Here is an 18,009-nt window from a genome sequence, read left to right on the forward strand (position 1 = left end):
TGCAGGTCATGTGTTTTTTTATATCACTGTGTGAGCAGTACTGTACTCAGTCCTATATTAATCCCAGATGTGTCAGACCCTTATACTACACCTCCCCTAAGTCTTTATCCAACGTGTGTTGTGATTATCATTTACCTCATGTCTTACATTGTTATTACTATCATGTAATTACATTGTCCTAGGCCCAACCATCTTCAGCTGTTTCATCAATAACCTTCCTTCCGTCATCAGGTCAGAAATGGGGATGTTTGCTGATGATTGTACAATGTTCACCATTCATGACGACTCAGATACTGAAGCAGTCCATGTCCAAATGCAGCAAGACCTGGACAATATCCAGGCTTGGGCTGATAAGTGGCAAGTAACTTTTGCACCATACAAGTGCCAGGCAATGACCACCTCCAACAAGAACCATAATCTCTTGACATTCAATGGCATTACCATCACTTAATCCCCCATTATCAACATCCTAGGGGTTACCATTGACCAGAAACTGAATTGGACAATCAATATAAACACTGTGGCTACAAGAGCAGGTCAGAGGCTAGGAATCATGCAGCAAGTAACTCGCGTCCTGACTCCCCAAAGCCTGTCCATCTACAAGGTACAAGTCAGGAGTGTGATGGAATACTCTCCACTTGCCTGGATAAGTGTAGCTCCAACAACAGTCAAAAGCTTGACACCATCCAGCAGAAGCAACCTGCTTGACTGGCACCACATCCACAAACATTCACTCCTTGCACCACCGTTGCATAGTGAGGCATCAGTGTGTATCATCTACAATATGCCATGCATTAACTCACCAAGCCTCTTTAGATATCTTCCAAACGCGCAACCACTACCATCTAGAAGGACAAGGACAGCGGACATATGGCAACACCATCACCTGGAAGTTCCTCTCCAAGCCACTCACCATCTTGACTTGGAAATATATTGCTGTTCTTTCACTACCGCTGGGTCAAAATCCTGGAAGTCCCTCCCTAACATCACTGTGGGTGTACTTACACCACGTGGGCTGCTGTGGTTGAAGAAGACAGCTCACTACCACCTTTTCAAGGGCACCTAGGAGTGGGCAATAAATGCTGGCCTAGCCAGCGATACCCACATCCCATGAACGAACAAAAAAAAGAATATTACCACATTATCATTCCCCCATCCCACCTCTTCAAGCCCATGAATTCAGGCAATGTGGAGGCCATATAACCTTTTTATATCTCGCTCGCACTACTATTGGAGGATCTGTTGGTTTTTCCTGTAGGTTTGGAGGTGGTTCTGGCATCTGGGTATGTTCCTCAATATCTCTCCATTGCACAGCGAGAACAAGCGGTCTAGGGATGGGGAGGAGACCCTTTGTTTCTCCTGAATGTGCCCTCTGCGGTGCCAACCAGGTAGGAGCAAGGTTGGCTCTCGTTCCTTCTAATGATGGTACCTTCTCTCTTGCGGTCTTTAATCCAGGCCATGTCACCTTTTCTGTAATTGTGGCAAGTGTCTTGTGCAGTACCTTCTGTTGTAGGTGGAAGTTTGCTTCTGCCTGTAATCAGCTGTCTTACTTGGATGTCCTAGTACTCAGAGTGTACCTACACCATGGGGACTGCAGCAGTTCAAGAAAGCAGCTCACCATCACCTTCTCAGGAAACAAAGAGTAGGAATAAACTAGTCTTTTTCCGAATGGCAGGCAGTGACAAGTGGGGTACCACAGGGATTGGTACTGGGACCCCAGTTATTCACAATATATATTAATGATTTAGATGAGGGAATTAAAGGTAATATCTCCAAATTTGCAGATGACACAAAGCTGGGTGGGAGGGTGAGCTGTGAGGAGGATGCAGAGATGCTTCAGTGTGATTTGGACAAGCTGAGTGAGTGGGCAAATGCATGGCAGATGCAGTATAATGTGGATAAATATGAGGTTATCCATTTTTGAAGCAAAAACAGGAAGGCAGATTATTACCTGAATGGCTATAAATTGAGAGAGGGGAATGTGCAACGAGACCTGGGTGTCCTTGTACACCAGTCGCTGAAGGTAAGCATGCAGGTGCAGCAGGCGGTAAAGAAGGCAAATGGTATGTTGGCCTTCATAGCCAGAGGTTTCGAGTACAGGAACAGGGATGTCTTGCTGCAATTATACAGGGCCTTGGTGAGACCACACCTGGAATATTGTGTGCAGTTTTGGTCTCCTTATCTGAGGAAGGATGTACTTGCTATAGAGGGAGTGCAGCGAAAGTTTACCAGACTGATTCCTGGGATGGCGGGACTGACATGAGGAGATATTGAGTCAGTTAGGATTGTATTCGCTAGAGTTCAGAAGAATGAGGGGGGATCTCATAGAAACCTATAAAATTCTAACAGGACTAGACAGGGTAGATGCAGAAGGATGTTCCCGATGGTGAGGGAGTCCAGAACCAGGGGTCACAGTCTGAGGATATGGGGTAGACCATTTAGGACTGAGATGAGGAGAAATTTCTTCACCCAGAGAGTGGTGAGCCTATGGAATTCGTTACCACAAAGTAGTTGAGACCAAAACATTGTATGTTTTCAAGAAGGAGTTAGATTTAGCTCTTGGGGCGAAAGAGATCAAAGGATATGGGGAGAAAGTGGGAGCAGGCTATTGAGTTGGATTATCAGCCATGATCATAATGGTGGAGCAGGCTCGAAGGGCCGAATGGCCTACTCCTGCTCCTAGTTTCTATGTTTCTCAAGGGCAGCTAGGGATGGGCAAAAAATACTGGCCTAGCCAGTGACGCCCACATCCCATGAATGACTTTTTAAAAATCCTTGGTTACCAACCCTGGTATGAGTTTTTTGGCAGGATTGGAAGTTCTGTGCAGTGTTTCCTGCCATCAGGATTTCGGATGGGGACAGGCTGCATTGCAAAGTGACGGACCCGTATGTGAGTAGTGCTGTGGGGAAGTCCTTGATCTTTTCTTTAGGAGGGCATTTACTGCACGGACCGCCCTTTCAGCCTCCCCATTTGACTGTGGGTATCTTGGGGAGCTGGTACAGTGGTGGAGGCCGGATGTGGTGGCAAAGTGTGCGAAGTACTCATTTGAAAATTGTGAGCCATTACTGGACATAATCTAATCCGGGATACCATGCCTCACGAACATCTCTTTTGGTGCCTTAATTACTGTCTCTGTGGTAGTCGTATATGGTTGCTTCACCTCAATCCAACTAGAGAAGTAGTCCGCCACTATAAGGAACAATTTGCTGTTGAAGATGCACAAGTCAACACCCAGCCTCTCCCATGGCCTGGTAGGGAATTGTATGGGGATGAGGGGCTTTCTTTGGTCCTGCCTGTGCAACACATGCAACTGGTAATTTGCAATGGTGTCTTGGTACGCCTGGGCCAGGATTTTACTTATGGCGGGCGGGCTGTTTGGGAGTGTGCGCGGGGCCGATCGCCGCCTGCAATTGGCTCCGTGCCGCCATTTTATGCAGGCAGACCAATTAAGGCCCACCCTGCGTGAATCGCGCTCCCGAGAACAGCAGGAAGGGGCAGGTGGCTGTGGGAGTCCAATGACCACCGGGTCCAATGGCGACCTGGCGGCCTGTTCAAAAACAGCGCAGGCAGCCTTCCAAAAGCTTCCACTGATGTTGCACAGGAGGATGTCCGACAGCGCTCTCGGAGAGCAGGCCAGGCCGGAGGGCAGGTCGGCGGGGCAGTATGCCCCGAGATTTTTGGATGAGTGCCTCGCTGCCCTCCTCGGAGATGGCAGCAGGGCACGACATCATAGTGCCAAGGGACGGGAGGAGGAGGCCCCCCCACATGGTGAAACGTGCCTGGGAGGAGGTGGCAGAAATGGTCAGCTCCCACAATGTGGTGAGACGCACGTGGGTGCAGTGCCGCAAGCAGTTTAATGACTTCTTGTGATCGGGAAGGGTGAGTACCGCGCTGGCATGAGTCACCTAGCACAGCAATTAGGTTGCCACCCAGCCGCAACCCACCCCCCCTCCCCCCCGAAAAAACTCAGAATTTTGTTATTGCATTCATTCATTCACGGCATGTGACCTTCACTGGGTGGGCCAGCATTTATTGCCTATGCCTAGCTGCCCCTGAGAGGATGGTGGTGAGCTGCCTCCTGTATCTGCTGCATGTGGTGCAGCTACACCCACAGTACTGTTTGGGGGAGAGCTCCAGGATCTGGACCTAGGCGCAGTGGTGGAGCGCTGAAGCAGGATGCTGACTGACTTGGAGGGGAACTTCCAGGTGGTGGTGTAGCCATCCATCTGCTGCCCTTGTCCTTCTGGGTGGTAGTGCTCGTGGGTTTGGAAGGTCTTAGAGTGTGAGGGGCAAATGTGCAGGAGGCAGCATCTGGGCAAGAGGGTCAGCCCTGGCTGTTTGGAGTGAGTGTATGGCGGCTCCAGGGTCACGAATCGGCTGAGCCCTGCAATGTTTCCCTCAGGTGGGGGTGGCAAGGCTGCAATGGCAATCCAGGTACTGGGTGGACTAATCAATGTTTCTCTCTCCTTTCAGGAGAAGACCACACACAATAATGGTGAATGCCTGCAGACTGGCAGGGGGCAGGCCCACCTACTCATACTGACCAGATACAAGCAGAAAGCTTTCGAGCTGGAGAGGCACCATGCGCACAGGTCAACCAGCCGTGATGAGGTTGGGGTGCCACTGGGAGGTAAGAGTGCCGTGCACTGAGGTCACAATGTCTGTCAGTGCAAACATTCCACTGTTGACTGTATGTAGATTGCAGCATTAACATGGGTTTCCCATTGATAATGGAAGGAGGAGCACATCCTGATCCAAGGGCCAGGCATGCACATTAACAGTGTAACAACTTCAACTAATCAAATATCCTTGTTCTTCCTTTCAGCCTCTCCAGAGCACGCCTGGACTCAGGAGGCAGAGGGGCTGCCGCTGACCCCTGAGGGAGGGCCCAGAAGATATAAACGCACCAGCATCACACCCTCTCAGCCAGGCAGGCACCAGCGCAGATACCAGCACCTCGGTGGGGCTAAGATCGTCAGCTAGTGTCTCGGTGCAGTGCGGTGAGGGTGCTTCACACTCGCTTGAGGTGCAGGCAGAGGCAGAGAGTGCTTAGGGTGCCAGCAGTCGGAGGACTGCTGGGGTCCAGGAACATGCTCAGTCGGTGGCTGATGATGGGCCTCTGGAGTCGTCCCTGAGGCAGCAGATGCTGGAAGTCCAGCAGGGTGTGCGGGAGGATCTGGCGGAGATACATGAGGGAATGTGTGCCATGGTCTCCGTGATGGAGGAGTCCATGTGGAGCTTGAGCAATGCAATGACCCTCATGGCCGAGTGCAATGCCTCCTGCATGGAGAGAGTGGCGACTCTCATGGAGAGGATACTCCAGTAGAACAGTCCTGGCTTCTTGAGGATGCGCTTCGGACCTGCAAGCCCTCACAGCGGCATTGACCTGAGGTGGTCAGTGTCAGTGTGGAAGATGGATTGGGCACCCAGTATCCCAGCTCGGTGCCCATCCATCAATGGTGAGCAGTGAGGTCCAAATTGGCCTCACGTTGGCGCACGAGCTGCCTGTCGTCTCTACGGGCTCCTCTCAGAGTGCTCTGGATGAGGGCAGCAGCTCCTCTGCCCCTCTGCCAGTGACCGTGGCATCTGATAAGGCTGCAGCGACTGGGGAAATGCCAGCCGTGCCACTGGCCGCTCCCTTCCAGTTGGGGCCAGCACAGACTCCAAGGGCCATTGGATGCCCGCCAAGGTCATCGAGGCCAGCAGGACAGCAGAGTGAGCAGGCTGTCTCCAATGCCAGTGCCAGCAATGGGGGAGCACCTAGGCATAGCACCCGCAAACATAAACATAAATTGCCTCAGGCACACCACAGGCTTATCAGTGGTGGTTTTCTTTTGCCCCCGTTTCAGTTGTTTTTCAGTAGGTGTGCTGTACAACACCTTTTAATGCACTTTCATTTCTATATGCAATTTGCCAATCATTAAATGTTTTGGTTCTCAACAAGCCTCTGGGTGCTTCATTACTTCTGCAGGTGAAGGGGAACCCATGATGTTATGAGTGACTTGTTTGTCATTGAGCTTTATTGACAAGGCACATAGTTCATGTTCCTAATCAGGCAGAAGTTGTTCTCAGGTATCGAGTATGGAGCCTCCAGCCCTGGCATGTGTTGGAGGTTCATCTGTGGTAGGCTAGCATTGGACCAAAGCCTCCCAGGCATCCTTGCCTCCCTGGAGGCTGCCCGGGTCAGCGTCTATCCCCTCAGTGTTCTCCTGTGCGTGCTCGTCCTCGGACTCACTACTGGACTCATTGTCTGCAGCCAGAGCATCTGTGTCTACATCTTCCTCCACTGCGTCCCCCCTTTCCAGCGCCAGATTGTGCAGAGTGCAGCATGCAACCACTACCAGCGACACATGATCTGGGGGTTAATGCTGTGCGCCCCCTGAACAGTCCAGGCATCAGAAGCACATTTTGAGAAGATCGATGGGTCTCTCTACCATGGCCCTTGTGGAGGTGTGGCTCCTATTGTACCGCTGCTCGGCCTCTGTTGGATGGCGGAGAGGCATCATGAGCCATTTTTTGAGGGGATAGCCCTTGTCACCCAGCAGTCATCCATCCAGTCGGGCTGGAGCACCGAAGAGCCCCGGCACCTGGGAGTGTCTCAGGATGTTGGCTAGGAGCTGCCTGGGTACCTTGCACACACTTGCAGAATCTGCATCCTATGGTCTCACACTATCTGCACATTCAAGGAGTGGAATCCCTTCTCCCGCTAGCGCCTTGATGGCCACATGTGTGCAGTCTATTGTACTCTGGACGCGGGGGAAACCAGCAATCGCTGCAAAGCCTCTGGTTCACTGTGTCTGGCTGGCCTCGTCCGAGTGGTGGTGAATGAAAGTCAATGAACACCTGAACAGGGCGTCACCAGCTTGACACAAGTATGGACAGCTGACTGGGAGACACCGCAAAGATCACCCACTGACCCCTGGAAAAAGCTGGAGGCATAGAAGTTGAGGGCAGCCATGACCTTTAGCGTCACTGGCATGGGGTGTCCACCCTCACAGTTGGAGCTGATCTCAGGCCGAACATCTAACAGATGGAAGTCACTGTCTCCCTCGAGAGACGGAGTCTCCTTCGGCACTGAACCTCAGACATATTGAGGTAGCTGCTTTGTAAACCCTGGCAGCAGGATAGTGGCATCTTCTGCGGCCCCTTCCACCTTGGACTTCCTGTTGGCCCTGCACCCCTTGTGTCTGTGCCTGTTCTCCCAAAGGTGGCCCCCCAGGAGGCTGAAATATGGACTCCTGGTCTACACCCCCTTCTGGCCCTCTCTTCCTCCTCAGAGGAGATGCCCCCAGTGGAGAGCACAATCCCCATTCCCAGGGTAAGGGAAGGCTGCCTGAAACCTGCAAGGCCCCAAGAATTATGTTTCCTCCAGAGTCCTGACTGAAGCCTGTTTTTTCTGTCAAAGCAGCTCTGAAGAGATTTGAAGTTCTCCTGTTCACACAAGCGAGAAGCAGTAAATTTAAAAAGTAAAGTACTAACAACCTGCATTTGCGAGCCCACTCACTCCCCCTTATCCTGCCCTTGGATGAGGCTTTTAAAAATGCAGCCCACCCGTAGTGCCCATGTGACGCACTGAAAATCGCACAGGCTGCTTAGAAATCGCTGTGTATTGCTGCCTTAAGTGGCCTGTTAATTAATGGTGGGCGTGCCTCGGAAGTTATAGTGCCCACCCTCCGAAATATCGCGATGGTGCACGGTGACATCAGGACGCACGCGCGATCTGACGTCATTACGTATCAGACTGTCGGGCCCGCCCCCGCACACCGATGGCAAAATTCTGCCCCTGGTCACCAGACAGCAGATTGGGCCTGAGCGCTGCAGATGATGATGCCCAGGTGGTCCTGGTGTTTTTTTTTGAAGGATCTTTAACCACAGGGACACTGGGATGACCAGATGCTTATTGTAGACCAGGATATCATCTATGATCATTAAGTGTTTTTGTTGTTCAAACCAGGTTTTCCTGGTCCCTCTGTTTGGTCTCTGCTGAGGCCATTCTTCTTTGCATTATCTGCAGATACAGGCACATTCCATTGCACATTTGTTCCTGGCAGATCTGTTGGAGTTTGCTTGGTCACTGGCAGGTCTCTACTTGTCATTTGGGAGCACACTTCCAATTGTATGATGATATTGATATTCTAGTTTGTTGGGAGGCCTGCTTTGGCCATTGAAAGTGTCTGGGTTTTACCTTGGATGTATGCCATCTCATAAGTGAACCGCATAAGGTGCAGGCAACACCTCTGGATTCTGGGAGGTATCTTAGCCAGCTCCTTCTCATCCAATAAGGAAACTAGTGGGTTGTGATCCATTCTGATTGTAACCTTGAGGCAGATGATGTAGTCTGAAAGCTTCTTGCATGCCTACATGACCATGAGACCTTCCTTTTCTATGACAGCGTACTTTATCTCCATGTCCAAGAGCCCTCTGGACACGTAGTACACAGGTCAGCAACTTCCATCCTGTTGTTCCTGGAACAGGACCACTCCCAGGCCTGTGGATGAAGCATCCGCTGCTATGGTGGTTGGCAGGGCTGGCTCATCATGGGCCAGAATGTCAGTGGAGAGCAGCATTGCCTTGATGCAAGTGAATGCCTGCTCCTGCTGTGAGTCCCTGTGCATGGTCTGTCTAAGCAGAGATCACAGAACCTTGGAGGCATCTATTTAAGGTTCTGTGATCTCTGCTTACTTCAGCAAAAAATTTGCCAGCTGGTTCACCATCCCCAAGAATCGCTGGAGGTCTAGAATTGAGGATGGGGTTGGGGACTTGCTGATAGTCTTGGTTTTTTGTGGGCCTGTTGTGATGCCTTTATTGCTGACGATGTGGCAAGAAATAGAGTCATAGAGGTCTACAGCACAGAAAAAGGCCCTTCGGCCCATCGAGTCTGTGCCGGTCAAACAAGTACCTAACTATTCTGATCCCGTTTTCCAGCACTAGGCCCATAGCCTTGTATGCCATGGCATCGCAAGTGCACATCCAAATACTTCTTAAACGTTATGAGGGTTTCTGCCTCTACCACCCTTTCAGTCAGTGAATCACATTGATGTTTTGGAAAACTTGCATTTGTCATTCAGCGTCAGCCTTGCTCTCTGCAGGCGCTCGAAGACAGCTATGAGTCTCTAGTCATGTTCCTCTACTGTTCGGTTTTGGGACTGGGACCATCCCGGAACACCATGGAGTTGGTTGTTTGACTGGGATGATGACTCCCATGTTTGTCATCTTGTCCAGCTGCTGCTCTACCTGCTTCACGAGTGGGTGTAGGATCTTACATAGCGTGAATAGGCACATGGTTTTAGCATCCTGTGTGTTCCTGTATGCATTTTTCAGTCATCTCAGTTTTGTGAAGAGTTTCGGGAACTCACATTTGTACTTGAAGCTAGGCCCTTGCTGGCTGACCTCGTCAATCTTCTGTAATAGGTTAAGTTCAACACAGGCTTTGTGGCTTAGTAATGAACAGTCCTGGTTGTGGATCACAAAGAGGGTCTCACAGATTTGTTTTATTCTTGTATCTCAGTGTCACCTGCAGGGTGCCTTTCACCAGGTACTTTAAGCCTCCTGCCTCATATAAGGGTGTCATGGGTGGTGTCAGCCGCTGGGTCACCAACCATGGTTCTTTGTCCGACAAGACTGTTATGCTGGCCCCTGTGTCTAGCTTAAAATTTGTTAAATGGCCACGGACAGAAATGTCCGTATTCCAAAATGAGAAACCGAGATCTTTGACCTCCCCCAAGAAGCATGGCTGTGTCTTCTGGGTTTGCACTTTTGACCTCGTGGACAATCTTTGGGCCTTCTGTGCATTTCGGAGTTTTTATCTTGCACAGTTTGCCATTGTGTCCAATCCTGTTGCACTGAAAACATTGGGCTAAATTTGCAGGACACTGATCTCGCTTGTGGGGGCATTTTGCTGTACAAATTTGGCATGGTTGCTCTGCTGGCCAGTTTGGGTATTACTTTCCTTGGCCTGACATGTCCTTGTGTCTTTGTTGCTTAACTAGCTGAATTGTGGGTTGGCCTCTGCACAATGACTTATTTTCTCCCCTTAAAATTGTTCTGTGCCGCTCATGGAGTTCTGATTGCCTACCTATCTGATATGTCTTTTCCAGCATTAATCTTCCTTTGTTTGCATGACATCAGAGAGTGTGTTGTCCGCTACCCCTACCACTATTCTGTCTCTGAGTTCAGATTTTAGGTCTCCCTATTTGCAACCTTCTGTCATCCTGTACAGATCATTGATGAAAGAATCGACAGGTCCTCCTGGCTGCTGGGCTCACTTGTTAAATTTAGCTCTTTCAAGTAGTTTATTGCTTCTTAGATTGAAATAAATGTTGAAAGACTTTAGTACTTCTCAAATTTAGCAGATGCTTCATTGATTCCCTATCTTGCAATAATGTTGAATACAATTGGGCCTGCCGAGTAGAGCAGTGTGTAAACCTTCTCTGCTTCTGACTTCTTGTCTAAATGTAAAGCGATGCTGAATCTTGGGTATCTTTTCCTCCTAAGTTCCCAGTTATATGATGGCTCTGGGCCTTGAATTAGTCTGTATTGATTTGGAAATGTGGAATTCTGATCCATGGTTAAATTTTCAAAAGTGTATGTTCTGCTTTAAGAGCTTTCTGAACTTCAAGATGGCGTCACCATTCACTTGGAGACAAAGGGATTTCTAGCGCTTGCTGGTTTTGGCAGGCTCTGCTGCAATAGTGTCTGTGCTCAGCTTGAAAAAAAATCAACAATGGCTATCTGGATATCCTACCTGCAGCGTTTTACTTTAAAGTCAAAAAATTGTTGAATCCTGGCTTTTGCTTTCTCTCAGCTGAGTTTAGAAGTTGTGATTCTGCTGGATAATTATTTTTTTCGGTTTTGGAGTGAGCTCAGATGCCATGTGTTCAGACACTGACTTGGGGATCGGGTTTTAGCGATGGGTTTTTTCAGATTGCATTTCTGACTCTGAATTATTTAAAGATTTCTCAAGATTTGCTGTAGTCTGCAATTTTAAAGATTTAGCTCACTCCTTGCTAGGTCTGCTGACTGTGTGCACTCTGGGATTAGAAGCTGGAGTTCCAAAGGAGAGTCAATGGAGTCTTCTGCTGCAGTAAGGAATTTAAAATTCCTGCCCTCAGCTTCCAAGCCTTTCTTTATAGCTTTTTTCTGGTGGGTTTTTTTTTCCCTCTGTACCTCTGCTTCTGGAGCCCCTTTTCAGGTCAGACTGCTTTGCTGATTTTTTTCTCTGTCTTTCAGCATTTTAGTTTTTCTCTGCATTTTCTGCTAGGTCTTTGGATTTTCACAAGCTGCCACCATGTTGTAGGGTATTGGTTATAGTTTGGTAAGTCTGTAGAAGTTTTCGTAGTCATTTGTACGTTAACTATAAGTCTTTATTGACTCTTAAAACTATTTACAAATATACAGTGAAGGGTACAAGCTAGAAGCTTGCTGGTACACACGGTTCTGTCCAACACTAGACTGACCCTGGGTGCGGGTCATATGCTCCCTTACATCACTGTGGGCGGAACTATACTCAGTCCCACATTAACCCTACATGTGCGAGACCTTTATTCTACAGTTCTTCTGTTCCTTTCAACATTTGGTTCTGCCTGATTTTTTCACTCTTCTAATTGAAGTAGGATTATTACAATCACAGTTTTGGTTTCTGCACCCATTCTTAAGTAGGTCTTGTGCTGCAACCATTGCATCCCTACCTTTGGGCCAGAAGCTCCACGTTCAAGTCCTGCTTCAGGACTTGATGGCCACGAAAGGTGCATTCATAACATGGCCAAACAGTTTGATTAACAGCCTGTAAATCCTTCCAGTGCACCTGATGGCAGGCGGTAAGAGCGAGAGTTTTCTATTCAGCCATACTGCAGAAGGCAACAGCAAAACACTTTGCCAAGTATAGTCATGGATGAATCCTATGGAAGTCCATTGTCACCAAAGCCTTCTTAGGGCATGGTACATGAAGGAGCAGGACTCATTATTACAGCCTAGGATACATTTGGGCAGTCACTTACATCAGGCAACAAAGGATAGTCATTGCCCATTTGCATTAAAGTCAATTTCAAAGTTGGGGGCTGTAACCTATTAAGTTCTCCATTTATTTTGGGCAGAAACAGCTGTGCTTACTCAGTAGTTCATTCAACCAGGAAATAGCTCATTAGACTCGCACTAGTATGTTACCACATTAGATCAAACTAGAACAGGAGTGTTACCTACATAGTAAATGAGGAGTGAATAAAACAAACAGTATTAAAGTGGTAGAGCTACATAAACAGAATCACAGAATTGTTACAGTGCAGAAGAAGGCCATTCAGCCCATCGTGTCTGCACCGGCTCTCCGAATGAGCATTTCACTTAGTACCATTCTCCTGCCTTTTCCCTGTAAACCTACACATTCTTCCATTTCAAATAACCATCTTATTCCCTCTTGAATGCCTCAGGCAGTGCATTCCAGACGCTAACCACTCGCTATTTTTTCTCATATCACATTTTCACTTCTTTTGACAATTACTTTAAATCTGTGCTCTCTCGTTCTTGAACCTTTCACGAATGGGAATAGTTTTTCCTATTTACTCTGTCCAGACTCCTCATGATTTTGAATACTTCTATCCGATCTCCTCTCAACCTTTGCTTCTCTAAGGAAAATAATCCCAACTTCTCCAATCTATCTTCATAACTGAAGTTCCTCACCCCTAGGACCATTCTCAAAACCTCTTCTGTACTCTCTCCAATGCCTTCACATCCTTCCTAAAGTGCGGCACCCAGAACTGGACGCAACACTGCAGCTGAGGCCGAATTAGTGTCTTATACAAATTCAACATAACCTTCTTGCCATGTGCTCTAAGCATAGGATACTGTATGTTTTATTAACTACTCTCTTAACCTGCCCTGTTATCTTCAACGTCTTCTGCACATATACATCCCTCTGCTCCTGCACCCCTTTAGAGTTGTACCTATTTTATATCGTTCTTCTTACCAAAATGTATCACCTCACGTTTCTCTGCATTGAACTGCATCTGCCAACTATGCACCCATTCCACCAACTTGTCTATGCCCTTTTGAAGTTCTCCACTTCCTCACAGTTCACAAGGCCAAAAGACCTTTTCAAAGTAAACAGCATTGCTGATTTCTGCATGATTCTTTCATAGATAAAAGAGAGGCCTGGGAAAGGTAAGAATGTCTGCAAATATTAATTAGCATGTAGACATTATTGAAGCACTTTATGTTTTAATAGTTGGATTGGATAGCTCTTATGAACAGCTTTGAGATAACAGGCAAATATGAACAATTGAATTTTTGAAAGTAGGCTTGAAGGTCAGAGGGAGTTGTGAACTGGCCAGCAGAAACAAGGAGATAAGGAAAGCAATCCTGAGCATGAGGAGGCCAATTGAAGTTGCATAATGTCAGGGTGGGATTTCACTCCATTGGACATTTTGTATTAAGAAGAGCTCTAATAAGACAATAAGGTCTGGTCAATGTAACAACCCAGGTCCACCCTGAAAAGGAATATAAAGGATGTTGCAAAATGAGCACTCTTTGCTGCAGTTGGAAGGAGATGATTTGGTCAGTTGCCTCACCCATGAGGCCCTACAATCAGCAAAGGCTGGGCATCCATTGGTGTTTTTATGTCTGATGATCTCTTGTAACATCATTGGTGCACTGCTGACATTATAGTGTTTCTTTTATACAGCTAACTTTAGATAGTGTCAGTTGATTGATAAAAGTGGTTTTGTTTCTGTCTTGAAGATACAATAAAATCCTACAACAACCACTGTTTTAAATTTATATTAATACAAATGGATAAAGGAAATACATAACGTTCGAGATTTTAACTGTTCCTTAAGATCAAAAAGTAACATGGTACAAACTAAGCCCATATCTGCATGAACTAATGAAGTTATGGAGCTGAATTTTATGGGACGCCATGTTCCCCACCCTCCTAGCTAAAAGGTTAGGGGTGGAGGGAGCCCGCCCGCGATCCTAACAGATGCCCAGTAGTAATTTAACACTGGGAGGAGTGTTTATTGCTTTAAGGAAAGACTTCTGCCCTATCTCAGTGAGAAGTCCCGCTTGGAAAACTGCCAGTGAATCAGAAGCCCTGTAGTCCCAGTAGGGACACCAGGAGCAGTGGCCACAGCTGGAACTACACCGCTCTTTAGGAGCCCAGATAAGTCTGGGGTTGGGGAGTCATGATGAGGAGGTTGGGGGGCTGCATTCAAGAGGCTGGAGGGAGGAGGGTGGTGGGTGCTGCCAGAATAAAATACCGTGGTGGTGGGATGTGGCCTTTAAGCAGCCATTAATTGGCAACTTAAGGGCCTTAATAGGCCTAAGAGCAGGCAGGCCACACAACGCACCCCCCCAACAAAATTTCAGACAGGCTAGGGGCTTGTGGGTAGGTGACGAAATGGCCGCCTGCACCTTCAAACCCACTGGGCAGGGAATGTCAAATCCTGCCCAAAGTGTTTGCTCAATTGTTTTCATCTTGGTCAAAGAATAACAACAGGAAATAACTAGCTATATCAATGGTGTAAATCAGTAACTTTTTAGCAATATGCAATCTTGATGCAGCCTCACATGCAATGTGATGATCCAGTCATGGGACACATCTGCTTAAATTATTGTAAATTTTTTTGGTTGAAACATCTTTTGGAAATCAGCCAAACCTACATTCAAAACGGAAAAGTATTATTAACTATTACCAGAAGTAGAGTGAAGACTGACTTGACATTGTAAATGCAACTTTTAGTTCAAACTCTTGTCACTATCAGACGTTTATACTGGCCATCCCATGTTGAGGGTAAATCACATTTGTATGAGCAGTGGGGTCTCTATTAACAACTTTTTTTAATGGGCTAAGCCTCAATTACATGAAAGGCTTAGTTCTTCTGGCCATAATACCACAAACTGAAATCTTTAGTTTATATTTTTATTGTTGATTTCGTTCTCTGATTTAATATTTGAAACCATCGTATTATTTGAAGGTGCAGACCTGGGAAGATTTATGGTTCATTTTAAGTTAACCTGCCTGGCAGAAAACTGACTAGTTCACACCTTTTGTTTCACATTTTGCACAAGTTTACATTCCGTTGATTTTAATGGAGAGTAAAATCACACAATGTATAAAGTGGGTGACTTACACACACCAGCTAATTATCATCTATTGGGAAGGTTAAATTAACATGATTCCATTTTGTTTTTAAATTTGTTTTTAGAAACATGTCAATTTAACAATGTTGCTAAAATTATTAATCCAGGAAATGGTCCTTCTGGGATGTGTCTTTCCTATCTGCTCTCTGGATATAGACCATACATGGCACCCGGGGCTGTACATCCAAATCCAGTCCTGCATAACAAGCTGGAAGAAGGAAGGCATTTTTCTGTTGTAGATCAGGTCAGTGTGTTGTCAGCATATTATATGTTTGTGTATTCAATTCTGTTTATTTATTATTTTGTACTCATAAGTTTGGATTTAATTTGAAGAGCTTATCAAATGTACAAAAATAGAATCTTCTCTTAACTCTGCCCATAGACCGGCTTTCACTGCTTCCCTCGACATCCCCCTCAAAAATGTACATTCACTTGTGAAGAAAGCCCTTGCCATCCATAAACGTTTTGTGGATGACCACATTGACATTTTGGCCCAACAGACAAATGACTCTGAATTAAGCTTTCCCACCCGTCTATACCTTCTACCACCTGTCTCACTCAAACCATCATAGTGGTGGTGTAGCCTTTATCTCTAAATCACACCTTGGTCTGTTCCCTACTTACTCTAGCAATTCCTCCTCCTCCTCCTTTAAGCATCTCACCCTTCAAACCTCTCAATTAAACTCTGCATCTGCCCACCCAAAAATCACTCCAAACTTCTCACTGAAATCTCCTCCGCTTTCTTCCCTGTGCCTCTGCACTGAGCTACTTCTCATCTTTGGTTTAATCTCCATCTCCATTCCTTGATTTCTCTCCTCTCACTATCCTCCTTTCCTCCCTAGATCTCTCCCTTCATAAAACCTCTTACCCATGTAGAATGCCACTCTTTCAATCTTGCCATCTCATGCAGTCTCACTACCCCTATCATTATTGAGAAGGATAAGGCAACCTTTGATCATTTCCTTGTATTGCTCTCAACTCGCATTCCTTTTCCCCTTCTCAACCCTACTTGTTTCTGTGTCTGACCCTGGGAAAAAGCTCTCCCTCAAGCCATTTACCTCTGCATTCAAATTCCCAACTATCTAGCATTTGGCCTTTTTAATTCAACTTGGCATCTCAGCAGCTATTAATTTGCTAAATCCTACCTGTGCCCCCATTACAGCTATTACTCTTTCCTACCTTAATTATTCCCCATGGTATACCCCTCACCTTCACTCATTTAAATCCATGGGATGCAGATTTGATGGTCTTTGGCGAACAGCTGATTTAATCATTCCAGATCAGGCTAGACCACTTCCAGGCTTTGCTCTCCATTACTGAAACAGGCCAATATTCAAACATCATCCAGGGAGATAAAGATAATACCTGGCTTCTCTTCACCACATAAACCATCCTCCCCTGCCTTATCCACTTTCACCAACATTAAGTGCGATGAGCAAATAGACTCCTTTGTTACAAAGATTGAAACCATCTGATCAGCTGTCTCTGCTGCCTCCCTCCCTTTCCCTAGCTCACTGGACCTAACGTTCTCTAAGGTTCTTCCTTGCCCTAACCCTGGATTTGCATCTTTCCCTACTTTCTCTCCTATCTGGCCAAGCTCATCTTGTCAACGAGACCTACCTCTTGCTCCCTTGACCTTATTTGTATTAAACTGTTGATCTTCAACTTCCCTTCCTGGCTGCTATGTTAGCTGACATTATTGACAATTTTCTGTCCTTGAGCACTGTCCCCCTCTCCTTCAGTCCACATCACAAACCCTTGCCACTGATGCCATCCATCTCCCTAGCAGATGTCTGAGGCTGAACCAGACTGTCAGAGTTGTACAGCACAGAAACAGGCCCTTCGGCCCATCATGTGCATGCCGGCCATCAAGCAGCTATCTATTCTAATCCCATTTTCCAGCACTTGGCCCGTAACCCTGTATGCTATGGTGTTTCAAGTGCTCATCTAAATACTACTTAACTGTTGTGAGGGTTCCTGCCTCTACTACCCCCTCAGTCAGTGTGTTCCAGATTCCAACCATCCTCTGGGTGAAAAAAAATTTCCTCAAATCCCCTCTAAACTTTCTGCCTCTTACCTTAAATCTATGCCCCTGGTTATTGACACTTCCACTAAAGGGAAAAGTTCCTTCCTATATAGCCGACCTATGCCCCTCATAATTTTGTATACCTCTATCAGGTACCCCCTCAGCCTTCTCTGCTCTAAGGAGAACAACCCTAGCCTATCCAGTGTCTCTTCATAGCATAAACACTCCAGCCCAAGCAGCATCCTGGTGAATCTCTTCTGCACCCTCTCTAGTGCAATCACATCCTTCCTATAGTGTGGCGAGCAGAACCACATCCAGTACTCCAGCTGTGGCCTAGCTAGCGTTTTACACAGCTCCAACATAATCTCCCTGCTTTTATATTGTATGCCTTGGCTAATAAAAGCAAGTATCCCATATGCCGCCTTAACCACATTATCTACATGTGCTGCTGGCTTCAGGGATCTGTGGACATGTACACCAAGGTTCCGCTGATCCTTTGTACTTCCTAGAGTCCTACCATTCATTGTGTATTCCCTTGCTGTGTTAGCAAGCCCTCCCAAAATGCATCACCTCACACTTCTCAGGATTAAACTCTATTTGCCACTGCTCTGCCCATTTTACCAACCCTTCTATATCATCCTGTAATCCGAGGCTTTCCTGCATGCTATTTACGACACCACCGATTTTCGTGTCACCTGTGAACTTACTAATGATACCTCCTATATTCATGTCTATATCATTAATGTACACTACAAACAGCAAGGGTCCCAGCACCGATCCCTGTGGTACACCACTCATCACAGGCTTCCAATCGCAAAAACAATCTTAGACCATTACCCCCTGCCTCCTGTCA

At 46.8% G+C, this 18,009-nt stretch overlaps 1 protein-coding gene across 5 annotated transcripts in view; it reads left to right on the plus strand.

Annotated features, from left to right (window-relative positions):
- The window catches only part of osgin2 (oxidative stress induced growth inhibitor family member 2), a 49,865-nt gene that overhangs the window by 14,490 nt on the left and 17,366 nt on the right, over positions 1-18,009 (plus strand). For 4 of the 5 annotated variants that reach the window (XM_078540710.1, XM_078540713.1, XM_078540711.1 and 1 more), the window contains one exon: positions 15,238-15,374. In XM_078540710.1, the coding sequence (XP_078396836.1) occupies positions 15,238-15,374 (137 nt within the window). Of the gene's footprint in view, positions 1-11,656; positions 11,818-15,237; positions 15,375-18,009 lie in introns of all 5 variants that reach the window. The other variant, XM_078540712.1, reaches the window with a different exon arrangement.

The sequence above is a fragment of the Cetorhinus maximus genome, chromosome 4, assembly GCF_964194155.1.
Source record: "Cetorhinus maximus chromosome 4, sCetMax3.hap1.1, whole genome shotgun sequence".
Taxonomy (NCBI): Eukaryota; Metazoa; Chordata; class Chondrichthyes; order Lamniformes; family Cetorhinidae; genus Cetorhinus; species Cetorhinus maximus.